The sequence below is a fragment of the Lygodium microphyllum genome, chromosome 20, assembly GCF_053477565.2.
Source record: "Lygodium microphyllum isolate KBCC chromosome 20, Lygodium_microphyllum_v1.1.10, whole genome shotgun sequence".
Taxonomy (NCBI): Eukaryota; Viridiplantae; Streptophyta; class Polypodiopsida; order Schizaeales; family Lygodiaceae; genus Lygodium; species Lygodium microphyllum.
Genome location: NC_141154.1, coordinates 137,224,006 through 137,247,406, shown reverse-complemented (window position 1 = coordinate 137,247,406; position 23,401 = coordinate 137,224,006). Strand labels below are relative to the sequence as shown.

Here is a 23,401-nt window from a genome sequence, read left to right as displayed (position 1 = left end):
AATTGGTCCTCAACCTCCACAGCTAGTTGAGCATTCTGTCTCGCTAATATCTAAAAATGTTGTCCATTCCCTTGCCATTTTTTGTCTCTATTTTCAATGTTTGGTGTTCTCAATGGTTCTCTTTTTCATTTTCTAAATTTTCCTCTTTTTTTCTATGGCGATCATCACTGCTTCCTCAAAAGTACTTCTCTTTAATTTCTAATTTTATTCTCGCCCCTCCCTGTAATTTTTCCATGAATTGTTTTATTTTTAACATTTCGAGTGCTCTCTCTCTTAGGCTTATGGATGTGTTCCAATGATCCCAAAGTTGGTTGTATTCTAGGGTGAAAATTTCTACAGTCTAGTCTTCTTTCTTTGGGTAAATTTTTATTTTTTGCCAAACGTCTCAAGAAGTCTTGGACTCTTTGAATTGATCAAGAAACACTTATTTAGTAGCTTCATATTCCATAGGAACAAGAGGATGTTTTAATCTTAAAAATTTTTCTAATCTTCAAACTAATTTCTACCCTCATCCAACAACTGAATTTTTAAAATTTGAAGTTTCATAGTCGAGTCATTAATTCACTGGATTGTGCATCCAAGCTCAAGCTTTTTGAGGAATCGTTAAGGATCCTCTCCTTTTGTACCATGGAATTCCCAAAAAGAGCTGGCCATTGAAAAGCGACCTCAAGAACAACAATTTAGAAATTACCAACAAAGTCATTTTTTTTGCACTCCTCAGTGGAGGCACCAAAAAAATATGTTTCACAAGTAGTATTTGAAGATAATCCTTTCACACAACCCGAAAACAAGATGACGAGAAGTGCCGATAAAGAATATGACTTTGTCAAGATGCTTATTTCATCTAGAAAAGTTCAACAATACTCAGTCAAACATCAGCTCACTCAATCCACCATACAAATTTAATGCCTATTATAACCACAAACATACTACCACACAATGTAGAGCATCTATAGCCTCAAATCAATGAAGCAAAAAATTCAAGTTCATAAAAAAATAACTTCACTTTATCTTCATACCTCTAATTTCAATTGTTGTGATATATCGAGCTACTTGCATCATGCCTGAAGACATTTTTTTTAAAAATATCAAACTCCAAAAGAACTCGGTTGTGGCCCTCTTCTTCTCACAATCAACACTTCAACAAACCAAGAGAAGGGCCCTTATTCATAAGTTCTCTCCCCTTATATAGACCAATATCCACTTCAAACACGATATGTGTTTTAAAAAGCTAACTTGCAAATCCTTATGTTTTTGCTTTTTTAAAAGCCTTGAGGCTTTTCTTTTCTCAAAAGCATGCCACCACTCTTCATGACTGCGAACAATGATCCACATTCTTTCATGGTGCCTCCTTCAAATCAACAAGTCTTCATTGTAGCAAGCCCTCCAAAATCGTGTTGCAACTCCTCGTAAATCATGCTGCCATCCAAGCACGATGACCACCCCACTTGCTTCTCACCAGAATCTCATTGTAGTCCTGTGTCATATCACATGATGTCCCAATCCATGTTGTTGCAAGCTTGAATTCTCCCTCTAATTTTCTTACTAGCCTATGATAGGATATCTTTGTGCAGAACTCTACAGCCCCCTCTACTCATCTACTATTGAGCTATCAAGTGCGATGAACTACCCGACTTCTTGAACAAATAACCTAGTCACCAAATATAGCATTGCAGCCTTCATGAATATGAACACTATCACCATTTCCTTAAATTTTTCTTCATGTTCCCAAAAAAGAAAAAAAAAACACTACGGTTAATGCACTGAAACGCTCATGAAGGTAAATCTAAACTGTTTGGAAGAAATCCAACAATTTGCGCCACTTGCTAAAGAGCTAGTTATGCCTTTGTATTTTCCTTCTCCAACTTCCACTCCAAACTAGGCCACTTCACCACTAGTGTTGGCTCCTCCAATAATGTCGTGACCAGCTACTCTAACCTCTTCAATAATCCATGCTTGCTTAGCATTAACAACATTCATTATCATGCCACCTATGAGCATCTGTGCAAGTCTCAACTTGATATCGTAAGAGAATTTCTTGAGATTTGATGTGGCTCCATTGGCATAGACAATAATAACTCTGTTACTAGAGCCATTTCTAGTACACAAACAAAGGGAACCCATGCTTGTCCATGTGGTTCATATTATCTTTGGCATGACAAGTATACTAACAACATTTTTTCTCTCTTTAATGAACCCAAAGTCACTCATTCTGGCAACTTCACCTTCAACATGGATGTTAGAAGGAACCTCTATTAAAATGCAAACTTTTTCTCTTGGTATTGATTTAATATCCTCAATATTCTCCATTTGTGCTACTACACACCCTTAAGCATTGGCTCCTATCAAGCTTTACATGTGAAATAACCTATCCAATTTTAACACAATTTTTTAGATTGGAAATCTAGATCCTGGAATCGTCACAAGAAACTCCACAACTGGCTTGACTTTCCTTTTTTTTTTTAATAGAATTGTTTTCCTTATGTATCTGCTTTGATATACCATGCAATATATCCTAGCAAAAATATACTTTTGAAAATATACTCCGTGCTTAGTCACACATGACTTTGAAGAAGTGCAAAGCCAAAATTCATGCCATACAATCACATGATTGATGGAATATACCGAAAAAAATGAATGCGCTGAAGAAATAGTGTCTAGCCTATCTACAAGTGCCCATGCCTTACACAAAATGCAAACACAATTCCTTGGTTTAATTACAATCATTAACCTCACATCTCATCACTCAACAAAGAATAAATGTTTTACTCCGCTTCATCCACCCAAAATCTCACAATCGCTCAATAAAAATATAGTTCTCACGATATTGACTAAGAAAACAACCTATCTCACAAATGTAAGCATTCTTCATGACCCTCAAACTCATCTATCCACATTCCCACTCATCCAACGGTTTCTATTATGGTGATGAATATCCCAACTCTCATGCGTGCAAAGAATTGTGTGCACAATGAAAGATGCTCTCTCTAGTATGCATGCATCTAAGGTTTACTACATATAGCTGCAACAGACATCATGTTGTCCTAATGCTCAATGATGATGCAAAAAGTGCATCAACCCAACCCATGGCATGAAGTAATTGATAAAATCAAGAGAAGACCCCCGAGTGCAATGTAACCGACAAGTGCAAGATGAAGTGCTCATAAACCCAAAATCCCTATGATGTGCAAAGATGTCGACAAGAAAATATACATGTTTCAAGATGTCTTGTAGCTACCATCAAAATCATCATGCTCTAATTTATCTAGAAAAACACCAATCTTGACCAAGGCTATCCAGTTTTCATGCTCAAAAAATTCAATGCTCAAAAAATTCAAAAAATGACCGAAACAATTCTTGATTTAGACAAACACAGAAAATTGAGCTACAAAACAACAAAAACAAACAATTACATAAATAGCTTAGCTACAAAAATCCTACCTACCTAATGTTTTTCTACAAGTTTTCAATTTTCAATTCACAAGAAAGCGCGTGACAATACCACTAAATAATATCCTGCCGAACTTCATGGAGTTTTGAATAATATCATTTAATATCTCTGTTACCAGCAATTGAATTGACCACTGGACACAGCCACTCGATCAAGTAAAACAATAGGCAAGAAAGAAATTCAAGAGAACCATATGGATTCAAAGATGTAGGTAACAAAAAATCAAGCGCACCATATGGATTCACAGACATAAGCATTAGATATTTATACTCATTTATAAACATTTCAAAGTTAAGGAAGGCTTTGCAAAGACTTTCTAGCCATTAAGTTTTTACCTACATTAATATGCAAGCTTCAAATATTCTAGTTAGTCTTCTCAAGGGTCATTCCTCTATTAAATTTTATCGAAAGACTATTTATAAGGAGAGAATATATATTTAAGTAGATGAGTTATAACTACAAAGTAACTAAACCAAGAAAATGAGTATTGCCATGAAGATTTACAATTAGAAGAGAATACATGTGTATCATTGGCAGAAAGCTTCAAAGCCTTTGCAATGTAAACATATTGTACTATTGCAACTAGATCATCATCTTGAACCCCCTTAAACCCAAGAAATCTACATTTCGATGATTAATACATCACGACATCTTACTCAATGAGGGCATGTTGGCCTTGGTTGTATGTATGCCCATAAATCTTTCTTGAATGTCACTTCTATCCATAATGATTCACTAAGAAGAAAGTTATACTTCTTAGGAGTAAAAATACAAGGAGCTAATTGCAAGAAAGGGTGGAACCGTGGCTATGGTCCCTATGAGGCTATGGCTATGGTTGTGGTAGGAAGGAGACAATGGAAAGGTGATGAATGGATTAGTTGAATGGGGAGGAAGAATACCAAAAGTAGCAATAATTCCCAAAGAAATACACAAAGAAAAATTTTCTTTGAGTATATACAATATGAAAATAGTTTTTTAGAAAAAGGGAGCCTTTTAGGAGAGGGGAAAAAACTCACCCTATGGGGCCTATCTGGCATGGGGCCATGCCATCAAAAGTAAAAATCAAGAGGGAGAGAGGAGGTACAAAGTCAAGTAGGGAGACAAGCCTACTTGTGACAAGTCCAAGGAAAAAAAGAGTGGATGAAATGTGCACACCACCCCCTTTCCCATTGGTCCATCTCACATCTCCTATCATTAGGAGATTCATGAACTCAAGTGGTCATATCACAAGTTCACGAGTGCCCATACCCTACTTTATGGCACTCTTCATTCTTATTTCGTAATTGGCCAACTTATTTCATGGTAGGACAACTCCCTTATTTTTATATATATGATGATGGTGTGTAGTCACAATCCATTATCTATCCATTGAGATATTTGCACATTCTTGGTGTGGAGAGAGGGAGCTTCTAGAGTGTGAGTTGGCACTCAACCATTGTACTCTTAGCATAGTAGATTCCTATTCTCGATTACATCTTGCACATTCTCTTTCATCGATCTTGTGCCTTATGTTATTCTAATGTGTATTTTGCTCTTCTAATGTAGTATCAGATCTTTACCTTCATGGTTGATTCAAATTTAAGAGGACTACACTTGACTATTGACCACCTATGTTGACCTTGGGCTTCTATTTTGACATTTTCACGCTGGTACTGTTGTGTCTTATATCTACACTTGACCATTGATTAGATTTCCACTTATTGCTAGTGATTGAAATACTAATGTCATGATCCCTGTATGCTTGGTTTATGCGGCCTCTACATGCGTGTGTGCGTGGGCGTGTGCACGTGTGTGCATGTGTGCGCGTGCGTGCATGTGTGCGCGTGTTGCCATCAGCCTAGATGTACACAATTGTGTCGGCAAATTTGCTAGTGTACATCTTCACCATTGTTGATTTGATAACATGTCACCTTACTACTCTCCCAGTTCACATCTCACTATTCTAGCCTGCACTAGCTCATGTTGCATTGATAGTCCACCAACAATGATCGATGTTTCCTTGTATGCAATGTTGTAATGTTCGTGGAGCTATACTCCAATAAGCGTGTGCAAGTGATTCTTCATGTGCTATCTAACAGTGTATTAGGCACTGACCATGCATGCTATTATTGCCCTACAATCATTGACAATCATGTTCTACCATTTGTGGACTAACCAATGTGTAGTCTATGGATCTCTATAGCAACAAGTTTCTAAATTGTTGCACCCCTAATGTTGATATGCTTTGACCCAATTGTTGCTCTACCTACTATTGACATTTACTCATGTGCAACATGCTAATCAAATTGTGGTTGCTCTAGCTTTGCTTCTTAAGGCTAGTTCATGTGTGATTTTTTCTTTTAATATATTTTTTATATATTTACACGTTGCAACTTAAGGGTTGCAAGCTAGTCACACTCCCTTTGCTACTCTCTCCCAACTAAGGTAATGTGCTTCATTATGGTTGTGCCAGTACCCTTATGCTTGTGGATTTATTCTTTTAACATATATTGTGAAAGCTAAGAGTTCAATGTTGGAATGCTAATCAATGACCCTATGATGGTCCAACCCTCAGAGACCCTTGCGGGACCCCGTCTAGGCCCCCGGGCGGCACTAGAATCTCGCGTCGTGTTCTGTTTCGTGTCGCATTCCGTGACGTGTTCCGTGACGTGTTGAGGTGCCCCGTGATGCGTTCAGGGGTCGAAATGCAAAAGTTCCAGAAAGGGCCTATTGCCGCCCCGGGGCCTAGACGGGGTCTCGAAAGGGTCTCTGAGGGTTGGACCATCACACACACTTTCTAAGTTTTGAAGGGTTAATTAATGACTAGTCCGTATTTTCAAGATTTAAACTTTGTGTAAATAAGCTTTTTAATCAAAATCACTTAACAATGATAAAATTCTAATTCATATGTAAGATAGCTTTTTCATTCAATTTATACTATACATATTTGATTTTAATCAACTCTATTATGAATCATTGATATAGCCTTAGTAACTAGGCATTGGGCAATTAGATTAATACATTTATTTATAATACAATATACTAATTTTTAAAGAAAAAAGTGCCCTTTGAACACAATGCTAGAAAAATTTTGCCATTGTCTAAGAAGGGCAAATTTTCTATTTTGCCTTTCAAATGCATTGCTTGCAATATTAAATGTGTCCATACTCAAGGCAGTAAAATACTATTGCAAGTACTCGAGGCAGTAAAATACTATTCGAAGTACTTATGTATGAAAGGTTACATGTGCCCCTGCTCGAGGCAATAAAATACTATAACAAGTACTTATGTAATACTGTCATCGTACTATTCCAAGTACTTATGTAATACTGGACTGATGGCAATTTGAAATCTAGTATCGTAGTAAGAAATAGGACATGGCAGCAAGAGCCAACATCAACTCCAACAGAACGGCGGCAATGAGGACGTACAAGGCAAATAAAACGCTGGTGCGAGCAGGTGCTGCTGGTTCCACAGCTGGATATGCATCCAAGAGATGGAGCACTAAGACGAGGCTCATAATAAGGATTAAGCCGAGGGAAAGCATTAATACAATTATTTGGAGGAGTTTAGGGATAATTGGAACAGTTGATTGGAAGATAGCTAGCAAGATGGTTGTTCCAATCGACAGCACCAATCCGAGTAGCTGACTTAGATGATTGTTGCGATCATGAGATATTACAGTACTGGCACTGGGCGGTGGGGGATATGGTTCCTTGGTAGCTGCTCGATGGCTGGAACTGCCGACATGATTCTGATCCACCCGTGTTCTGGTTTGAGGTGAAGATGGAGTTGAATTATCTGCTGACTCCTGAGGAGAAAAAAAACAAATGTTCAGCTGAGGTGAAGAACTCAAATTATGCAGGAAATCGTTTAGTACTAGAAGGCGGACGAAAATCAAGGGAAGTAATATCAGCTAGATTCAAAGAGATTCGGCAGTTATAAGCGAGTACTGAAGCTTCAAGAGAACCGAGCATCTCTCGCCATGCCTGTCCCGAGAGAGAGAGAGAGAGAGAGAGAGAGAGAGAGAGAGAGAGAGAACCTTAATGAACTTCGACATCTCACGCACAGATCAAAACAGGGCCAGAGAGATTACAGGGCATATGGCACATGCTATAGCCTATATTAGCATCATACATTGGTCACGTTGCTTTATAGGCTCTATATGACCAAAAAAGTCAGAGGAAACTACATTAAGGCGCTTATACTCAGACCAATTTTCTTTCAGAAAGGCTAAGTATGGGCCCCGCCACGGGCCCAGCACCAATATTCAGATCAAGGCGGCGCTTATACTCAAACCAATTTTCTTTCAGAAAGCCTATGTCTTCCGAGAGGCTGGCTGATCAAATGGAAAAGTATGGGCCCCGCCACGGGCCCAGCACCAATATTCAGATCAGCACCATTCAGATCAAGGCGCTTATACTCAGACCAATTTTCTTTCAGAAAGCCTATGTCTTCCGAGAGGCTGGCTGCTGATCATCACGGTCTGTCTTTTGATCAAATGGAAAAGTATGGGCCCGTGGCGGGGCCCATACTGATATTTATCAGAAAGCAATGGAGACATTGTGCGGGCAAGCATTTGGAGCGGGAGAGAGTATCAGAAAGTGGGGATATACATGCACAGTTCAATGGTGGTGCTCAATGTCGTGTGGGTGCCGCTGGCAATTCTGTGGGTGTACATGGACCAAGTGTTTGTGGCGCTGGGGCAAGAACCGGAACTTGCAGGGAAAGGAGGAGCTTACGGGCACAAAGAACTTTAGACACCTATCCATATAGAAAAAAAAGAGAAATTTTCTAGATAAAAGACTCATATAGTAAAGGTGGAACACTTTACAAGTTAGTGATATAGTAAAATATTTCTGTATAGGCATTTCTAAATTCTCTAGTTATCTATGTAGTGAAATTTTACTATATAAACAGACTAGTTAGAACTAATCATATAGTATTTCTTATATATAAGAAAACTAGTTGCAATCATGTAGATAGTTTTAAGAATTACTATTATGGTAAAAAATATAAATCAAAATAATAGAAAGAATTAAAAGATGTTATCTTCACTAGTAAAGAGGTCAATTCAAGATACATATATCATCAATGCTCAAAGGTTTATTGTGACTTTTTACGATGACGTTGTTAAGTGACGTGTGTGACTGGTTCCAGAGCCGAATGTCGTTAGAAAAAGTGAAGTGATGCTAATGCTATATATAGCCTTGTGACCTGTTTTGATCTGTGCGTGAAAAGCACTAAAGCAGGCCCTGATCGAATCTCTGTGCATGAGAATAATAATAATAATTCAAGGCCTAAATTTGACGGGTTCTTCAAAATTTTATATGACATGCATTTTTTAAAAATGTCTTTTGAATGACAGATGATAGACAATTTATGCTAGTCAAATGACAAGAAAAATATGCAAATGAAAAGTGACACGATTTTTAAAGTTCATGGGTCATAACATCAAATGAACGATCCAATTTAAATCGCATAACTATATAGCTTACTATTAATACTTCAATAACAATATAGACATTAGATGATTGAGACTTTTAAATGAACACGATTGCATATTAGCAATAACACGATTCCATTTAATCATCCTAGTAGGAACAATATGAATCCATCTACTGAATGAAATCCATGGGTGAACTAACAATAACATGAATCCATAATCCATTCAATCATTCTAATGGCATTGCCCTTCTATTCTTTGCTCCCATCCAAATGTCCCAAACATCTTTCCAGTCAATTTGAGAGCTATCACATGCATCAATGGATAGCAACATTAAGGCATCCAAAGTGTCAAGGCATAAGCTACACCTTGAGTTACTTTTTATTAGATTTTGCCGTGAAAATCCGCGCTCGCATGAAGCTGTGCTTGCTGGGATAACCATGCTAGTCTGCCATAGATGCATCATACCTGGATATAAGTCCCACCATGTCTTTGTAGTGCTGCATACTTCCCAAGCATCATGCATACCTCTATTTTGAGCAACTCGATATAACATGCCGATGAAATCCTCTCGTTCATTCATACACCTTTTAATATCAACGGTCTGACTATCAACATTGAGTTTGTTGATAAGTCTTTCTAACCATTGTTGAGTCATTTTATCCCTCTCAATTGAATCCATAGGATATGAAGAAGGATTGAATATCTTGAATGCATTGAAGACTGGTAAATCTTCAAACCTACTAGTTAGAGCATCCAAAATGTTTTGCACATATGCTCGTGCAATAGAGATACATTCAGTTAGAGAACCTGTTTCACTTACATCACATTCAAGTGATATATTCAAGTTCAATCCCTCATGTTCACTTTCCGAATCACTTGTAGCCTTAGATTTTTCCTTCTTTTTTGACACTTTGGGAATTGGAATGTACTTCAATACATGTGTATGTATGACACCATTCGCATCCTTATACTCCAACTTTCCATTGCTTGTCATCTTTAGAAATTCAGTCAAATGCTTTGATCCAACACCAAACTAATTATCCTCACAAATAAGATACCTTCTTTTAAATTTTTCAAAAGTCAAGTCAATAAGTGCACCAATCATAGTGACATCCATCTCTTGCCTTTGAAATTCAGAGTTTAACTTATTTAACTCTGCAAGCACATCTGCCAAAAGATGTATGATAAATTGCACCATAAAAGTTGTAGCATATCCATACCACTTCTTTTCATGTTTTTTCCATTGCTTAAGGATAGCAGGCATGATCTTCACAAACCTTTCCATCACTTGACCTCTAGAGAGCCATCGAACTGCATGAATTTGCAACATCTTTGCATCCATAATATCATACTCATGCATGATCTTCCATAGCTCCAAGTGGCGGTTTGTTGATCTACCTAACCATGCATACACTTTATTTGCAACTTTATCTACAAAAGAAAATACATGAGGATGTGAAATAAATCCATCCTTTGCTGCTAATGCTTGTCAGTGTGCAATACAATGTATCCCCATAATACGTGAAATTAGTGCTTGAAAGCGTGCCACAACTCCAATCCAACGCCCTGTCATAGATGAAGCACCATCTGTTGCTATTGCAACAAGTTTAGACATATCCAAGTTGCTCTCTAGAAAGAATGCATTGATAGCATCATACATTGCCTCTGCTGTCCCATTATCCACTGGCAATAATCGCATAAATCTGCAAAATGCATGCCCTTTGCCCCCATCACTGATATACAAAATATAAATAATCAAATGTTTCTCCAATGTGCGATCAGTGCTCTCATCAATGAGCATAGAAAAGAAGGGACTTTTGCATACTTCTGCATGCATTTGCTTCCTTACATGGTCTCATAGCCAATAACATCTCTCTTCCTGAAACTGGATTGACATATGATCCATATTCATTGGATGCAGGCATATCTGGAGTAGAAAGCTCTCTTTGCAACCTGCACAATTGTGGATATTTCTCTAGTGGCAAATCTTCACATGCACAAAAGTATACGAGCTTCATGCATGATATAATGCGCTTTTGCTCACTATGGACTATTGTGTCTAGTCCATGATCCATAGGTCCTTTGCCATCATTGCTCATTTTTGTTTTAGCAATTCGAGTACGTGAAGCATTAAGATGATCAGAAGTTTTCACATGATCATTTAATGCAGATAGTTGGATGCTTTGAGAACCTGCTTGAGTGTAGGTATTCACTTTACCAGCATCTTCACACCACTGACATTTTATCCTTTCTTCATTACATATGCTTTTGCAATTATAAGCCCATGGATGAAGCAAAGTCCATTGGTGTCGCCACTTTCTTTTGACCCTTTTAGAAGAAGGATCACCATGAGATGCACTCTGTGTTTGCTCATTTTCCATAATTGCACTTAGATCCTCTACATTAGATCCTTCTTAAGTAAAATTGACACTGGATTCCCCTTGAGACTTGTCACTATTCCCCCCCAACAATGTATCCTCTTGTCTTGCAGAAATATTTTGAGTTCTAGGAAAGAAAGATGTGATAGAAGGATCTGGCTTTCTTTTTCCAGTTGCACCCTTTTTTTGATCCAGATGTATCCATCCTTGATTTATCTAATTGTACATAAACAAGCCATATAATAAATATTACATTTTGTTGATATACATAAGCACTTTGAATAAATCTCATACTACATAATAAAAGAACTTTGTAACATATATCTAATATATAAGTATATGTATCACATAATTCTTTTCTATCAAAGTTAATACAAACACTTTCAAATAGATCTCATGAATGGCATTAAGAAAATTGCATGGTAATAAAAAAATGAGATATAGATTTGTACCTGATAAACTGATAAAGTAGTTGAAACTTGAATCCACAAGGAACTCTCGAATCCAAATTTTGAAATCGAAACTCAAATGCAATAGTGTCTAGAAGAAATACATCATTTAGTTATTTGAAATTTCCATTGAAACCTAATTATTTAATTATTCAGGTTCATAGAATAGTGTTAGTAGACTATGTTATGCGGTGCTTATGGTCTTGTGAACGAGTGCAGTGCGTAACATTATACTTGCAACTTTGCAAGCTGTGCAATGTGTTCTTTCGCACCCAATTGCGTTTAGAGCAGGCGTTAAGGCTTCTGTGTGTGCCCGTATTGTAAGAGGGCCGTAGTATCGTACTATGCAATGTGCATTAACACAAAGGGGGCTTGGCGCCGTGGCGGATGAAGAACAATGCTAACTCTTGAGTGAACACGTTAACTAATAACAGTTACACTACACAGTGACACATCACATACCTTCCTCGTCTATGGTAGTAGGAATGAGTCATGACACGCGGCTGGCGACTCGCGAGATGGAGAGCGTCTGACGGACCACCTCGCCGACGTCGAACAATGGAGAATCAAGATTCGCCACTCCAGGAGCCGCGGCGACTCGCGAGTCTCTGGGTCGCTGGAGCCTGGCGTGACGGCGCATCTGCTGTCCGTCACATGGGGAGGGTGGCCACTGGCCACTGGTATCAAGGAGTCGGGACTCGGGAGGCTAAGATGGGCTGCGGGGCCCGGGCAATCTCAGCGCTGGACCGAGTCGTCACCGACGTCGAAGTTCGAACACTGGACAGTGGAGAATAGAGATTCGCCACTCCAAGAGTCGCGGGCCGCGGTGACTCGCGAGTCTGTGGGTGGCTGGAGGTTGGCGTGACGGCATGTCCGCTGTCCGTCACGTGGGGAGGGTGGCCACTGGCACCAGGGAGTCAGGACTCGGGAGGCTAAGATGGGCTGTGGAGCCCGGGCAGTCTCAGCGCCGTATTCATTAATTAGTGATTGCTAGTAATTGTCAAAAAGTGAGGTTAGGTAGAAGCTTTAACTCAAAGAGCTTTTGACGCCCAACACGTGTTATTCATTGATTAGTGATTGCTAGTACTTGTCAAAAAGTGAGGTTAGGTAGGAGCTTTAACTCAAAGAGCTCCTGAAGGTTGAATGTGTGATGCTAAAGGCAACTAGATACTTTGCCATTACACTTGTACGAACCTATGTAGCCTATCAACATTCAGCCTTTGATTACTCAACCCTCAATGCTTGCACCTTCATAAGTTATGAGTGTAAGTTCAAACACATCAGGTAGAGCATGCACAAATAAGTTGGGCCGAGCTAATGAGGACAAATCGAGCAAAAGGGGTAGAGTCACAATGCAAATGCGATTTATAATAGATATTCACAAGTCACACAAGTATAGGTTTCTCCTCAAAACATGTGGCTCCATATCTTAATATAGCCTTATAGATTTGAAAGTGGTCTTGCCACTCATTGCGAATTCAAAGGCTTAATTGAGTCATGACCAAGCTTTTAAATCAATTCTAAAAAAAGCTATTGAGCATGGGAATTATGCTTGTGTGTCTTCTCACTTCATTCTACATGTATGTACAGATGTATATGGTGACATCTTACCTAACGTTATTAGGTTTCAATTGCAACCTTGACCTTAATTCTTAGACTTCATCTTGACACCTTGCCCCAAGTTTTTAGGTGTTGTTTGATGCCCCAAATGGCCATGACGCCCATTTTGGGCTTCAAATTTAAACACTGCTCAGCGGACAGTGGAAATCAGGTGAATGATGCGATAGTGGTGCAGACCGCTGATAATCTCAATTTCTGTCACAAACTCTTGTTCAGAGTCTGGTGTAGATGCATTTAAACATTTTACAGCAACCTTGCGTCCATCTACAAGAAATCCTCCATAGACCTCACTGCATCCACCTTTGCCAAGAAAATTTTCTGGAACAAAAACTCACTTTAGTGACTAAAGGAGTAGACATTAGAGTTACACCACTAGTTCAGACAAGAGTGAATGTGTTGAACAATCATAAAAGCCGTACCAGAAGAAAAGTTACTGGTTGCACGTTTCAATGCACAGAATTCAAACTCAATGCAGGATTTGTCTTGGCACAAACTTCTAACCATGGGAACCACATGCATGTTAGGAGATGCATTGGATTTGATGTTCAAAAGAGGCCTTTGCTTTTGCTGCTCTTCCATGATAGTGTTCAGACTGTGGCCAATTGTTTCATTCTTATCTACAGGTAGCAAACAAGTGTCACTTGAATCCAGAAGGTGGTTGTGCTGTCTTATGACCTCTTTGGGCCGGTCTGGCAATCCTAAAGCCCATTGAACAACTGACAGTCTTCGAGGTCTTGGCTGGGACTGATTAATTGTGTTCATGGATATTGATCTGTGCAGCAGAGGCCATCCAACAGGGGATGTACTGGACTCGTCAGAATATGTGTCCATTTCTTGCAATACAAGGTTATTCCATTCTTTTCTATCCAAGCCCTTCTGAAGGACAGCACTATAAGGACCATCTTCCAATAGATGCCCCAATTGAGCATTGCATTTTGAGTCAGACTTAAATTCTGGCAGAGTAGCAACTGAAGCTTTCTTCTCCTGACCCCTACCGTGTGTGGATGGTTGTTGAGAGTTGCCCATACTGTTGAGACCTGATGCTGTCAGACTCTTAGGAACCCTTGACGTATTCGCAGAACTCAAATCCAAAGCAGGTGATTCCACATCACTTGTTCTCTTTGAGTCCAGAACCTGTGCAGGTACATACTTACAAGCATAAAGGATGCTGGCAGGAGAGTCCATAAACCTGCTAGGAAGAGACCAATCACAGAAGGGTCTGTGAAAACCATCAACATCCAACTCTGCATCAGATAGTTGTCCCGACACACTCTGCCTCTTCCCAACAAGCTGGTGTGACACACTTGCCTTTCTTGAATCTAAATGTTGTCCCAGTCCCTTCCAGCTACGACTTCTTATACTCTTTTGCATCTTGTTTAGCATCCCTACTTTATCACCTGGAAGATATTCAGAGGCAGTTAGGATAGAAAGAGGATGCAGCTTGACCACTCTACACACATACAAAACACACAGGAAAAAAAAAAAAACACATGGAATCGAGCACTTCAAACCTTACCAGCATCTTTCAAGGAGCCTTCCTTTTCAAACACAACTCGCCCATGTCGGATAACTAGAACTGAACAACCTACTGGCAGTCTCTTTGAGCAATTCTTTGCGAGAGAAAAGGAAGCTCTATGCAAACAAATGAATCATAGTTCATATCAGTTGACTTCCAGTGCTAGTAATTAGAAATTTCACAAGATCACCTGAAGCTTTAAGTGTACTTATCCCAAAGAATCAGAGGTATCAATTGGCAGTTAATAGTGTACCCTAATGGTGTCTGTCTGGTTGAAGCACCTAATATCAGCTTTACAGCATTGTATCTTTTAGCCTCCTCAATCAGCACTTTTCTGAGAGAAGGGCCATTGGTAACTTTGACTTCTAGGTCTATCTGCAAGATCATAATTCCATAATATACACTATTTTAGCCCTTATGTTTTGACCTGAAAGATTCTAGGTTTCAATTGAAAAAATGAACAGTGATAACAATGACTACACATGCATTTTGTCCCCCCACCAAACCATACTTACTTGCTTGATGCTGCAGAAACTTTGGTACACTCCAGCAATTGAATCAAATATTTCATCAACCTGTTGATTTGCAGTATCTAGCTTGTTCCTCAGTGCACCTGCATACGAAGTGCGACATCAGTGTAATGTCATATGAAACACAATGCCTGAAGAACTTATAGCCTGTTATACATCATGATCATTAGACTGTAAAAATACACGCAGCAGAAGAAATCCATTGTGGCATTTAGATGCAAAAGATGATAAAAGGTACATCCAACACTATCTTGCACATGCTCCTGGCAAAATTGGCAAAAACATCTTTATGCCATGTAAACCCAGTACAAACAAGTCCAGGTCTCCCCTTATGGTAAGTCCTAAAATCCAATACAGCAAGGCTTTCTTTTATCATTTTCCCAAGAAATGCAACGAGGCTCTTTTGCCCTCACAGTCTCTTTTACAAAACAATGCTATTTCCTTTCCACTAAACAACAGATCTCATCTTGCAAGGAAAGTGCCCTAGATGTAGAAGATCTCATGTAAGGATCAACACTTACTGTCCAATTTACGTTTGTTGTCAACTATGTCAGATCACTTCGCCATCGGGCAAGCAAGCCAATGCACACAGCTCACTGGCTTTGGTGGACCAAAAGCAAATATTTTCTTGTATGACGTCTGTTGCCAACCCTTAAACATATGATTCAACGGCTTGTGTTTTAGTTGCTTCCCTCAGCTTGCGTTCCACAAATAGGTTTTGAGGCCCCAAAGAGAAAAATGAGAAATTGGAGCACAGGCAATTAAAACCTGCATTTCCGAGGAGGCAGTATCTTTCTTGCAAAATGTTTTGCATATTCCCTTTTGGTTCCTGCAGGTTTTGCCCACAAGTGAGCTCTTGAATCTCGTGGTTGCTTTGAAGAAAACACCGCACTGTTTCCCTTACATGATCTTTGTGTGCGCGCACAATCATTTCTTGCTATCCCAGCCACTCTGTTTGGGACTGGAGTTTTCAATTCTATTCAACCGATGGCTCGGAACTCCTACCACTTCTAGCACACAAGCAAGCACAGCCAGGGCAACGAAACGAACTAGCTCGGTTATCTCTTTATGTGATTTTGATTGGGAGGAACTTCCCCGACGATCCATGGTCGCATAGCGGGCAAACTAAGCTCAGAGCTTATGGCTTGTTGATTCTACGGATTTCTTCGAAATTTTCCTGAGATTTGGCTGTATGGACAGTCTAATAACTAAAACACAAAGCAAGTATGAAAAAGGAAGAAGAGAAATGCAAGACTGCATAACAAAAGGAAGAAAGAAATGAAATTAGCACATGCAAACGGTGTGCCGCGCCCCCTCTCTCTCTTTTCTTTTTGGTGATTCTACGTTACCCTAGTGGTAAGCCACTGATTTGTACTCTCTCTCTCTCTCTCTCTCTCTCTCTCTCTCTCTCTCTCAACAATGTACCGAATTTAAGTGGGGAACAGCGATTCATGGAGGCTTGCCTGCTTGCGATGGAGACGATTCCACATGCATTGCAATCACATGGTCACCCGCATTTGTGAGCTTGGCAAGCGTCCATATAAGCAGCTCCCTGCCTGTGGAATCAAGCTTGATGCACACCAGATACAGATTTCCCTTCTTCTCCTTCATGCCGTCGCCATACTCTTCTCCTGTCATGGTGAACTCGGAATTTCTCCCTTCTGATTAGGTTTTCCTTGACAATTCACGAGTCCATGAGGAGGCTCTTCGCTGCAGAGGAAGAGCCTCCTCATGGACTCGTGAATTGTCAAGGAAAACCTAATCAGAAGGAAAAAAGTCCGAGTTCACCATGACAGGAGAAGAGTATGGCGACGGCATGAAGGGAAATCTGTATCTGGTGTGCATCAAGCTTGATTCACAGGCAGGGAGTCTTATATGGACGCTTGCCAAGCTCACAAATGCGGGTGACCATGTGATTGCAATGCATGTGGAATCGTCTCCATCGCGACAAGCAAGCCTCCATGAATCGCTGTTCCCCACTTAAATTGGGTCCTATTTTTTGAGTGAGAGAAAAAGGGAGGGAGAACTAAAATCCAAGCATTCGTAAGAGTGCCTCGCGTAACAAGTGATCTTAAGAGAGAGAAGATTCTACCTGTGGGAAGTATCTAACTATCAACAAGGGCATGGCGATGGGGTTGGGGGCGAGAGAGAGAGAGAGAGAGAGAGAACTATACTATTTGTGGGAACTTGGAAGTATTTGAGTCCTAATGTCAAGACAGAAGACAGCCGTAGTATTTAAAATGGTATGGCGATGGGAAGGGGGACGAGTTATGAATGCAGGGGAAGGGGATTACACAGAGCGAGTCAAAAAGAAATGCGTCGATGGGGAAGGCAAATTTGCAAAATCTCACTGATCGGGTCTAGACTGGCCAGAGGTGATAGTTTGCAAAGAAAGCTATCAATCTCGGGAAGAGTGAAGGGCGAGGATTGAAAATTTTGAGGGGAAAAGGGCAAGGATCGGAGGAAGAGGCAGGATCACCGCCATCATATATCAATGGATTCAATACCATAAAAAATAGAAGAGAGGCAGAGGACGTATGAGCAAACTTCTGCAGTGCTGATCGGTCCCAATCATCATCGGTACAGAGCAACAGGAGTCGACCCATCACCTACTGTAGATAACAATAACAACATCGTGTCACATGGGATGATGGAACAACCCCTGAGATGAATGAAAAAGCAAGTCGGGTTGCCCATGTCTTTTAAATGCAGCGAGGCTTCATGCAGCAGCCCATCACTCCCCCCTTTCTTCGACTACTACCTTAAGAAGAAGAAGAAACACAGTATGGCATGAGGAGCATCATCAGAGCAGTAATAATGGTGGGTGGGGTTGTGTGTGTGTGTGTGTGTGTGTGAGAGAGAGAGAGAGAGAGTGAGAGAGAGAGAGAGAGAGGGATGTGTCTGTGGGGTTCCCATAGCAGTTAATTTGTTAAAGACGTACGCTGTCCGAAAGGCAGTTGGGCAGTGAGGCTTTGCTCTATAAAACCGAACCGACTCTCTCTCTCTCTCCCGAGTCCCGGGTCTCCCCCCTCTCTATCTCTCTCTCTCCCTCTCTCTCACATGATTGGAACCCCATCTAAATTTCACAATCAATTCCTCTGCATAAGTACTTCTGTCCTGATCCCGACATATCCACGGTCTCTTGAGTCTTAGACCCCCACCCAGATTCGTTAAAAGGAGTCTAGGTAATAATGCAGTCAGCGCATTTGAATTTTGGAGCTTAACTGGAAAGGAAGACTGTTTTCACTGTCCCCCCCCCCTCTCTCTCTCTCTCTGTGCCATATGGCATCATGCATGTGCTTAGGCGGCAATATAATTACAACGTATGGAATGGAAATTCGAATAGACCTCACTCAGACTCGAGGTCAGTACAAGAAGTAGTAGTATGATGATAGTATCTGCAACAGAGCTTAGCTAGTCGTAGTACTGCCCTTACACAGAAGAACATTTGCTTCTCTCGGACCGGAAAATTGAGCAGCCACTTACAAGACACAGAAGTCTAGAAAAGGGCCTAATGAGATGGCCGACCAGGCACGAGTCCGAATAGAAAAGCCATGTAAAAGCAGAGGCACAGAGAGAGAGAGAGAGGCCTATCAGGGCGATTAGCTCTCTGTTTCTCTCCCTTCTGAATTATTTCTCTCTCTCTCTCTCTCTCTCTCTCTCTCTCTAGATCTCTCTCTGTCTCTCCTTCTGAATTGCTGAGAGTGATCCTACTACCATCACCCACAGAAGAGTTATTGTGTGAGGCTGTAATAATTACCCCCCTTGGTGTCTAACTCTATGAATGGGGTCATGTCATTTTAAGGGATGAGTCACACGCAGTGTCTTGAACACTCTCACACTCATTCCCTTCCAACTCGGCTGCCTCAGTTTTCCCAACACCAAGCCTACCGTTGGGCAAGGAAATGGGGATGAATCTCTATCAAGAAATATATTCACATTTGCCAATGTGGTTGGGTCTTAATGTAGTGGTTTGAGTGTTGGTTAAGTTATTCTTGTGTGTGAGTTTAAACCTTGCACCCCCATTTCTTGAGGCACAATAAAATATCTATTTGCAACCAGATATGCTAACATTTAAAGAGAAGTCACATGTAATGTTACTGACTAAAAAGAACATCTTTGCTAACAGATACCAGACTCAAGAGCCTTTAGCTTGATAACAAACATAAAAGCATCTCTCCTAATATGTACAAACACATCTCCCTTGATAGATAAAAAAGTTATCTTGATAACAAACATAAAAGTGCCTCTCTTAATAGATACGAACACATCTCCCTCAAGAGATTAAAAAGTTCTACATTGAAATTTTGAAGGAATTTTTCTCGTGAGCATTGGTTATAAGTCTCTCTAAGTTGCAAAATGCCACATTTATCATCATGTGAAGGCAAAGCTATAAAGGACTCCAAAGGGTTTAATCACTTTGTTATACAAGGGAACTCTCCCAACTTGAACCATTCATGACTCGAAGATTTACAAAACCTAATTCAACATGCTAATTCATTTTTGTCTTCTCAATAATTAAGTGTCGTTTTGGCAAAGCTATGTTTCGCATGCAAATAGCCGTAACAAGGTTTTCTAACAACTTGACCTAGATATAAGATGTAGTAAAACCATATTTTTTCTTAAACTTGGCGATTTTGTATGTCCTAGAACCTCAAGAAGCAGTAAAAATGACACAATTCACAATAGGTCCTAAGTCACAATGTTTCCAATGGGCTATAATCTCAAGAAGTGATGGTGGTCATATTCTCTCTTTTATTAAGCCTTGGCACTTAGTTCTAACACACCCTTTACATATTGTTTACTCCCTAGAAGGGCTGAGGTCAACCATGTTTAATTCAAATCTCTCTACACTAGAGTTTGAGAAAGACGAAAAGTTGCAAACAACCTAGTACACAATGTCAATCAAACACATCAAAGTCAAGTAATTAGAGATATCTCAACAAGCATCCTTTCCTCCTCCATTCGAGTCCCTACATAGGAAGGTATTCTCAGATTGGCTAGAAAAGGAAGACTACTAAAGGACTTCACAATAAAGGGTTTACTTTTAAATTAGTACAAAACAACAAGAAAATGCATGTTCAATCTTGCACTTCCTACTTTTTTGTGAGATAAAGAAGGGTGGGTTAATGTACAATTGAACATGGAGTACTTCATCAACCTTGGATAACTTGCATGACTTAAGTCATACGTCCTTTTTGTGAGAAAATAACATGTAAAATGTCAATGACAGAGGTAAAAAGGGAATCTTAGCCTCAAAAGTGAAAAGTATCCCTCATGTCTACCCCATGTAAATATAATACAAGTAAAGAGAGCATCTTGGCTAGAAAAGAGAAATATATAGGCAATACTCTAGCCTTATGAATTAATTGTAACATGAATGAAAGAGTTGTGGTGGAAAGTCACTCATTCACCAAAACTTCCAACTTGTGCAACCAACAAGGATGACCTTCCAAGTGATTAAGGGCAAACCTTTTGAGCATGAAGTGTTGCTCATCCTTTAATGGTGAAGTGGTCAAAAGGCTTTGTCTATTTCTTTGAGTAGGACCTAGTGAGGCTATCAAAGTTGGTTCATGGGGCTATTGTTGTGTAATACAATGACAAGTAAGATGTCAATTTGTCAATGTATTATCCCTTCTCCCACTTTCTTTCATAACCACTTTCATTAGTAAGTGGTCAATTTGTCAATATATTATCCTTTCTTCCATTACTAAGTAGTCACCTTGTAAATATATTTTCTTTTCTTTCCTATTTCCTTCATGGCCACTTTTATTGTGTCATATCAAAACATGGCATCAATGTAAGCATATATCATAAACTTTTCATAAGAGAAGCTTTCTTCTCAATATTTTGTTGAAGGCTCTTCTTCTCCTCTTTTTGTCAATGTTGGCATCACTTTAGAATGCAAAATCCCTCCATCTTCCTAGTAGTTCTTCAATTTGTCCTTCTAGTGCTTCCGTCTTTGTAGAAGCCTCATGATTTAAGACTAGGTAATTATGTGAACTTTTATGTTAGCTAGTGAAGGGAATGCATGCATATTGCAAACCTACCTTTCCCAAGAGCATGTGCTCCTTAAGCTCCTATTTAAGTGTCATTATGATGGACTCATTGAGAACTCGTTGGATATCATCCACATAGGGAACATCTTGATGTTCTCAATAGCCCTTCTTGTTTCTTTGGCCATAAAGCAGCAGCCCAGATTGTCCCCACGATCCACGGTCGCCCTCCACCGTCAATCGCGACCCTCACCACCCCGTGGCACATAGTGCTGAGGGTCACTCTTGCCCCTTTTTTTCACTTTCTCATGTCAGGTCTGCTGTGACCTCTTTCGATATCTAGGCTATGAGTTGTACGCGCGATATTAATAGCAATTGGCCCGTCTTTCTCCGCAGAGCAATGGTCCCCAAAGAAACAAACGATGATTCTAAACTATCTAGCCACTAGTACACTCTCATTATCACTACAGACGGCAGTAGTATTAGTTGCTGCCCGGGTCTCTCTCTGTCAAGTGCATGCACGCTGTCTGTGAAGCGGGCCTAGACGGATGATTAACCTCGCTCTCTTTATCGAATCCCCCATCTCTCTTTGGAACAACAGGGGGAATGAATACTTTTCAGGCGCCACTATTGCCGCGGAATTCGTCATGTTGCATTCATGTCTTCTGCTGTAAAATCTTGCTAATATACCACTCTCCATAGCTTTGGGTTTCAAAGACCAAGCAAAGATGAGAAAGCCCGCATACAGTAGAAATAACAAGGGCTGCAGCAAAACAAAAGCAGGTGGCTCCAAGGAAGGCGTTGTCTGCTTTGTGTGTTATGACGGCGGGACCTTGTTTCTTTGTGATCCACGTCATGCTGCCCCTCTCGCAGCATGACGTGGGGTTAGCCCTGGCCCCTTCTATTCGAAACAAGCACAAGGAAAATATTCCCACACTACCACTTTTATGAAAGCGAAATCCTGACTGCTCAGTTCCAGACTCCACCCCACAAATGTCTGCGGCTCCCCCTTCTCCCCCTCGGGCCTCCACAAAGTTCAAACGTTGCGAAAAACCAACGTTTCAAATGACAGTACATACTATAGAGTACAACGTATTGTTGCAAAAACCAAGAAAACAAAATCCTAGAAAATTATAAACATTTCGAAAAGACTGTAGGGTAACTTTGTAACTTTGTAAATTGTAAGTTGTAGCCTGTAGGGTTTGGGAACTGGGCACTGGGCAATGGTTCTGGCCCCCGGGCCCGAGCAATGGGCAATGGGTAGTGGGCACTGGGCTAGTAACTTGTATCAAATTCAACTTGCAGTTTTTAACTCTACGCGTCAAAATGACGCCCATGTGAAATATATACACTTCAATGGTGATGGCCATATGAAAATAATGAAAGTAAAATACGTGCTATGGACCTAAAAACATGCATGATGCCCTTCAAAAAGCAGGCATGCTGGAGGTACACCAAATTAATTCACCGACATACACCAAAGTGTCAGCCTCCAAATCAACTTGGTCTGTTGCTCAAACGGTTGCACGCGTGGCCAGAATCTTAGAGGGAATTTCCTCATCACAGAGATAGCGATAAGATCAATAGTTCAAAGTAGCATCTTTCTCAAACTTCAAGTCCGTACTCCTGCACTACACACCATTAGATTTGACCTAGCCGACTTGTGCAAATCGATTTGACCTGCACATGGCTCGACTCTAAAAGCTTCAATAATTCATGGTCACACATTTAGCACTTGGAGGAGTATAAGCACTGGAATGAAGACAAGCACTAACAAATTGTCACATAGTTCTTTGCAATTCACAACTGATTTTAGGGATAGTAAGCTTCAATTAATAACAAAAACCCTACAAATCACGTGTTGAGACCGCCCTTTTCACAAGGGTTTGCAGGGTTAGTGGGGGGCCAACAAAACCCCTTCTCTTCGTGAATGGGGAAAGGTAGGTTTATCTTATCCCCACTAGAGTTGGGCCTTAAGAGTCTCTAGACTCCCTCACCAACATTTCGAGTGAATAAAATTGAAGATCTTTATT

The 23,401-nt window shown here is 40.2% G+C and overlaps 1 protein-coding gene and 1 pseudogene across 2 annotated transcripts; both read right to left on the bottom strand.

Moving 5' to 3' along the window:
• Positions 1–8,936: 8,936 nt before the first annotated feature.
• On the bottom strand, positions 8,937–12,899 carry LOC148019457 (uncharacterized; annotated as a pseudogene). Its single transcript, XR_015687599.1, has 3 exons — positions 12,169–12,899; positions 11,710–11,797; positions 8,937–11,473 (listed from the first exon to the last, which is right to left on the bottom strand). The product of XR_015687599.1 is annotated as an uncharacterized LOC148019457 (transcript).
• Positions 12,900–13,050: 151 nt separating this feature from the next.
• LOC148019456 (protein kinase STUNTED-like) lies at positions 13,051–17,090 on the bottom strand. The gene is made up of 6 exons (XM_087661098.1): positions 16,836–17,090; positions 15,358–15,455; positions 15,096–15,217; positions 14,843–14,958; positions 13,746–14,723; positions 13,051–13,644 (listed from the first exon to the last, which is right to left on the bottom strand). The coding sequence occupies exons 1-6, from the start codon at positions 17,008–17,010 to the stop codon at positions 13,457–13,459; spliced, it is 1,677 nt and encodes a 558-aa protein (XP_087517224.1). The 5' UTR covers positions 17,011–17,090; the 3' UTR covers positions 13,051–13,456.
• Between the last annotated feature and the right edge of the window lie 6,311 nt (positions 17,091–23,401).

Excerpts from the sequence above, each read along its gene's own strand:
- LOC148019456 (XM_087661098.1), bottom strand. The coding sequence starts at position 17,010 with ATGACAGGAGAAGAGTATGGCGACGGCATGAAGGAGAAGAAGGGAAAT. Across the intron at positions 15,218-15,357 it reads GTTTCTGCAGCATCAAGCAA|ATAGACCTAGAAGTCAAAGT; the intron begins GTAAGTATGGTT and ends ATGATCTTGCAG. Across the intron at positions 14,959-15,095 it reads ACCAGACAGACACCATTAGG|AGCTTCCTTTTCTCTCGCAA; the intron begins GTACACTATTAA and ends TTGTTTGCATAG.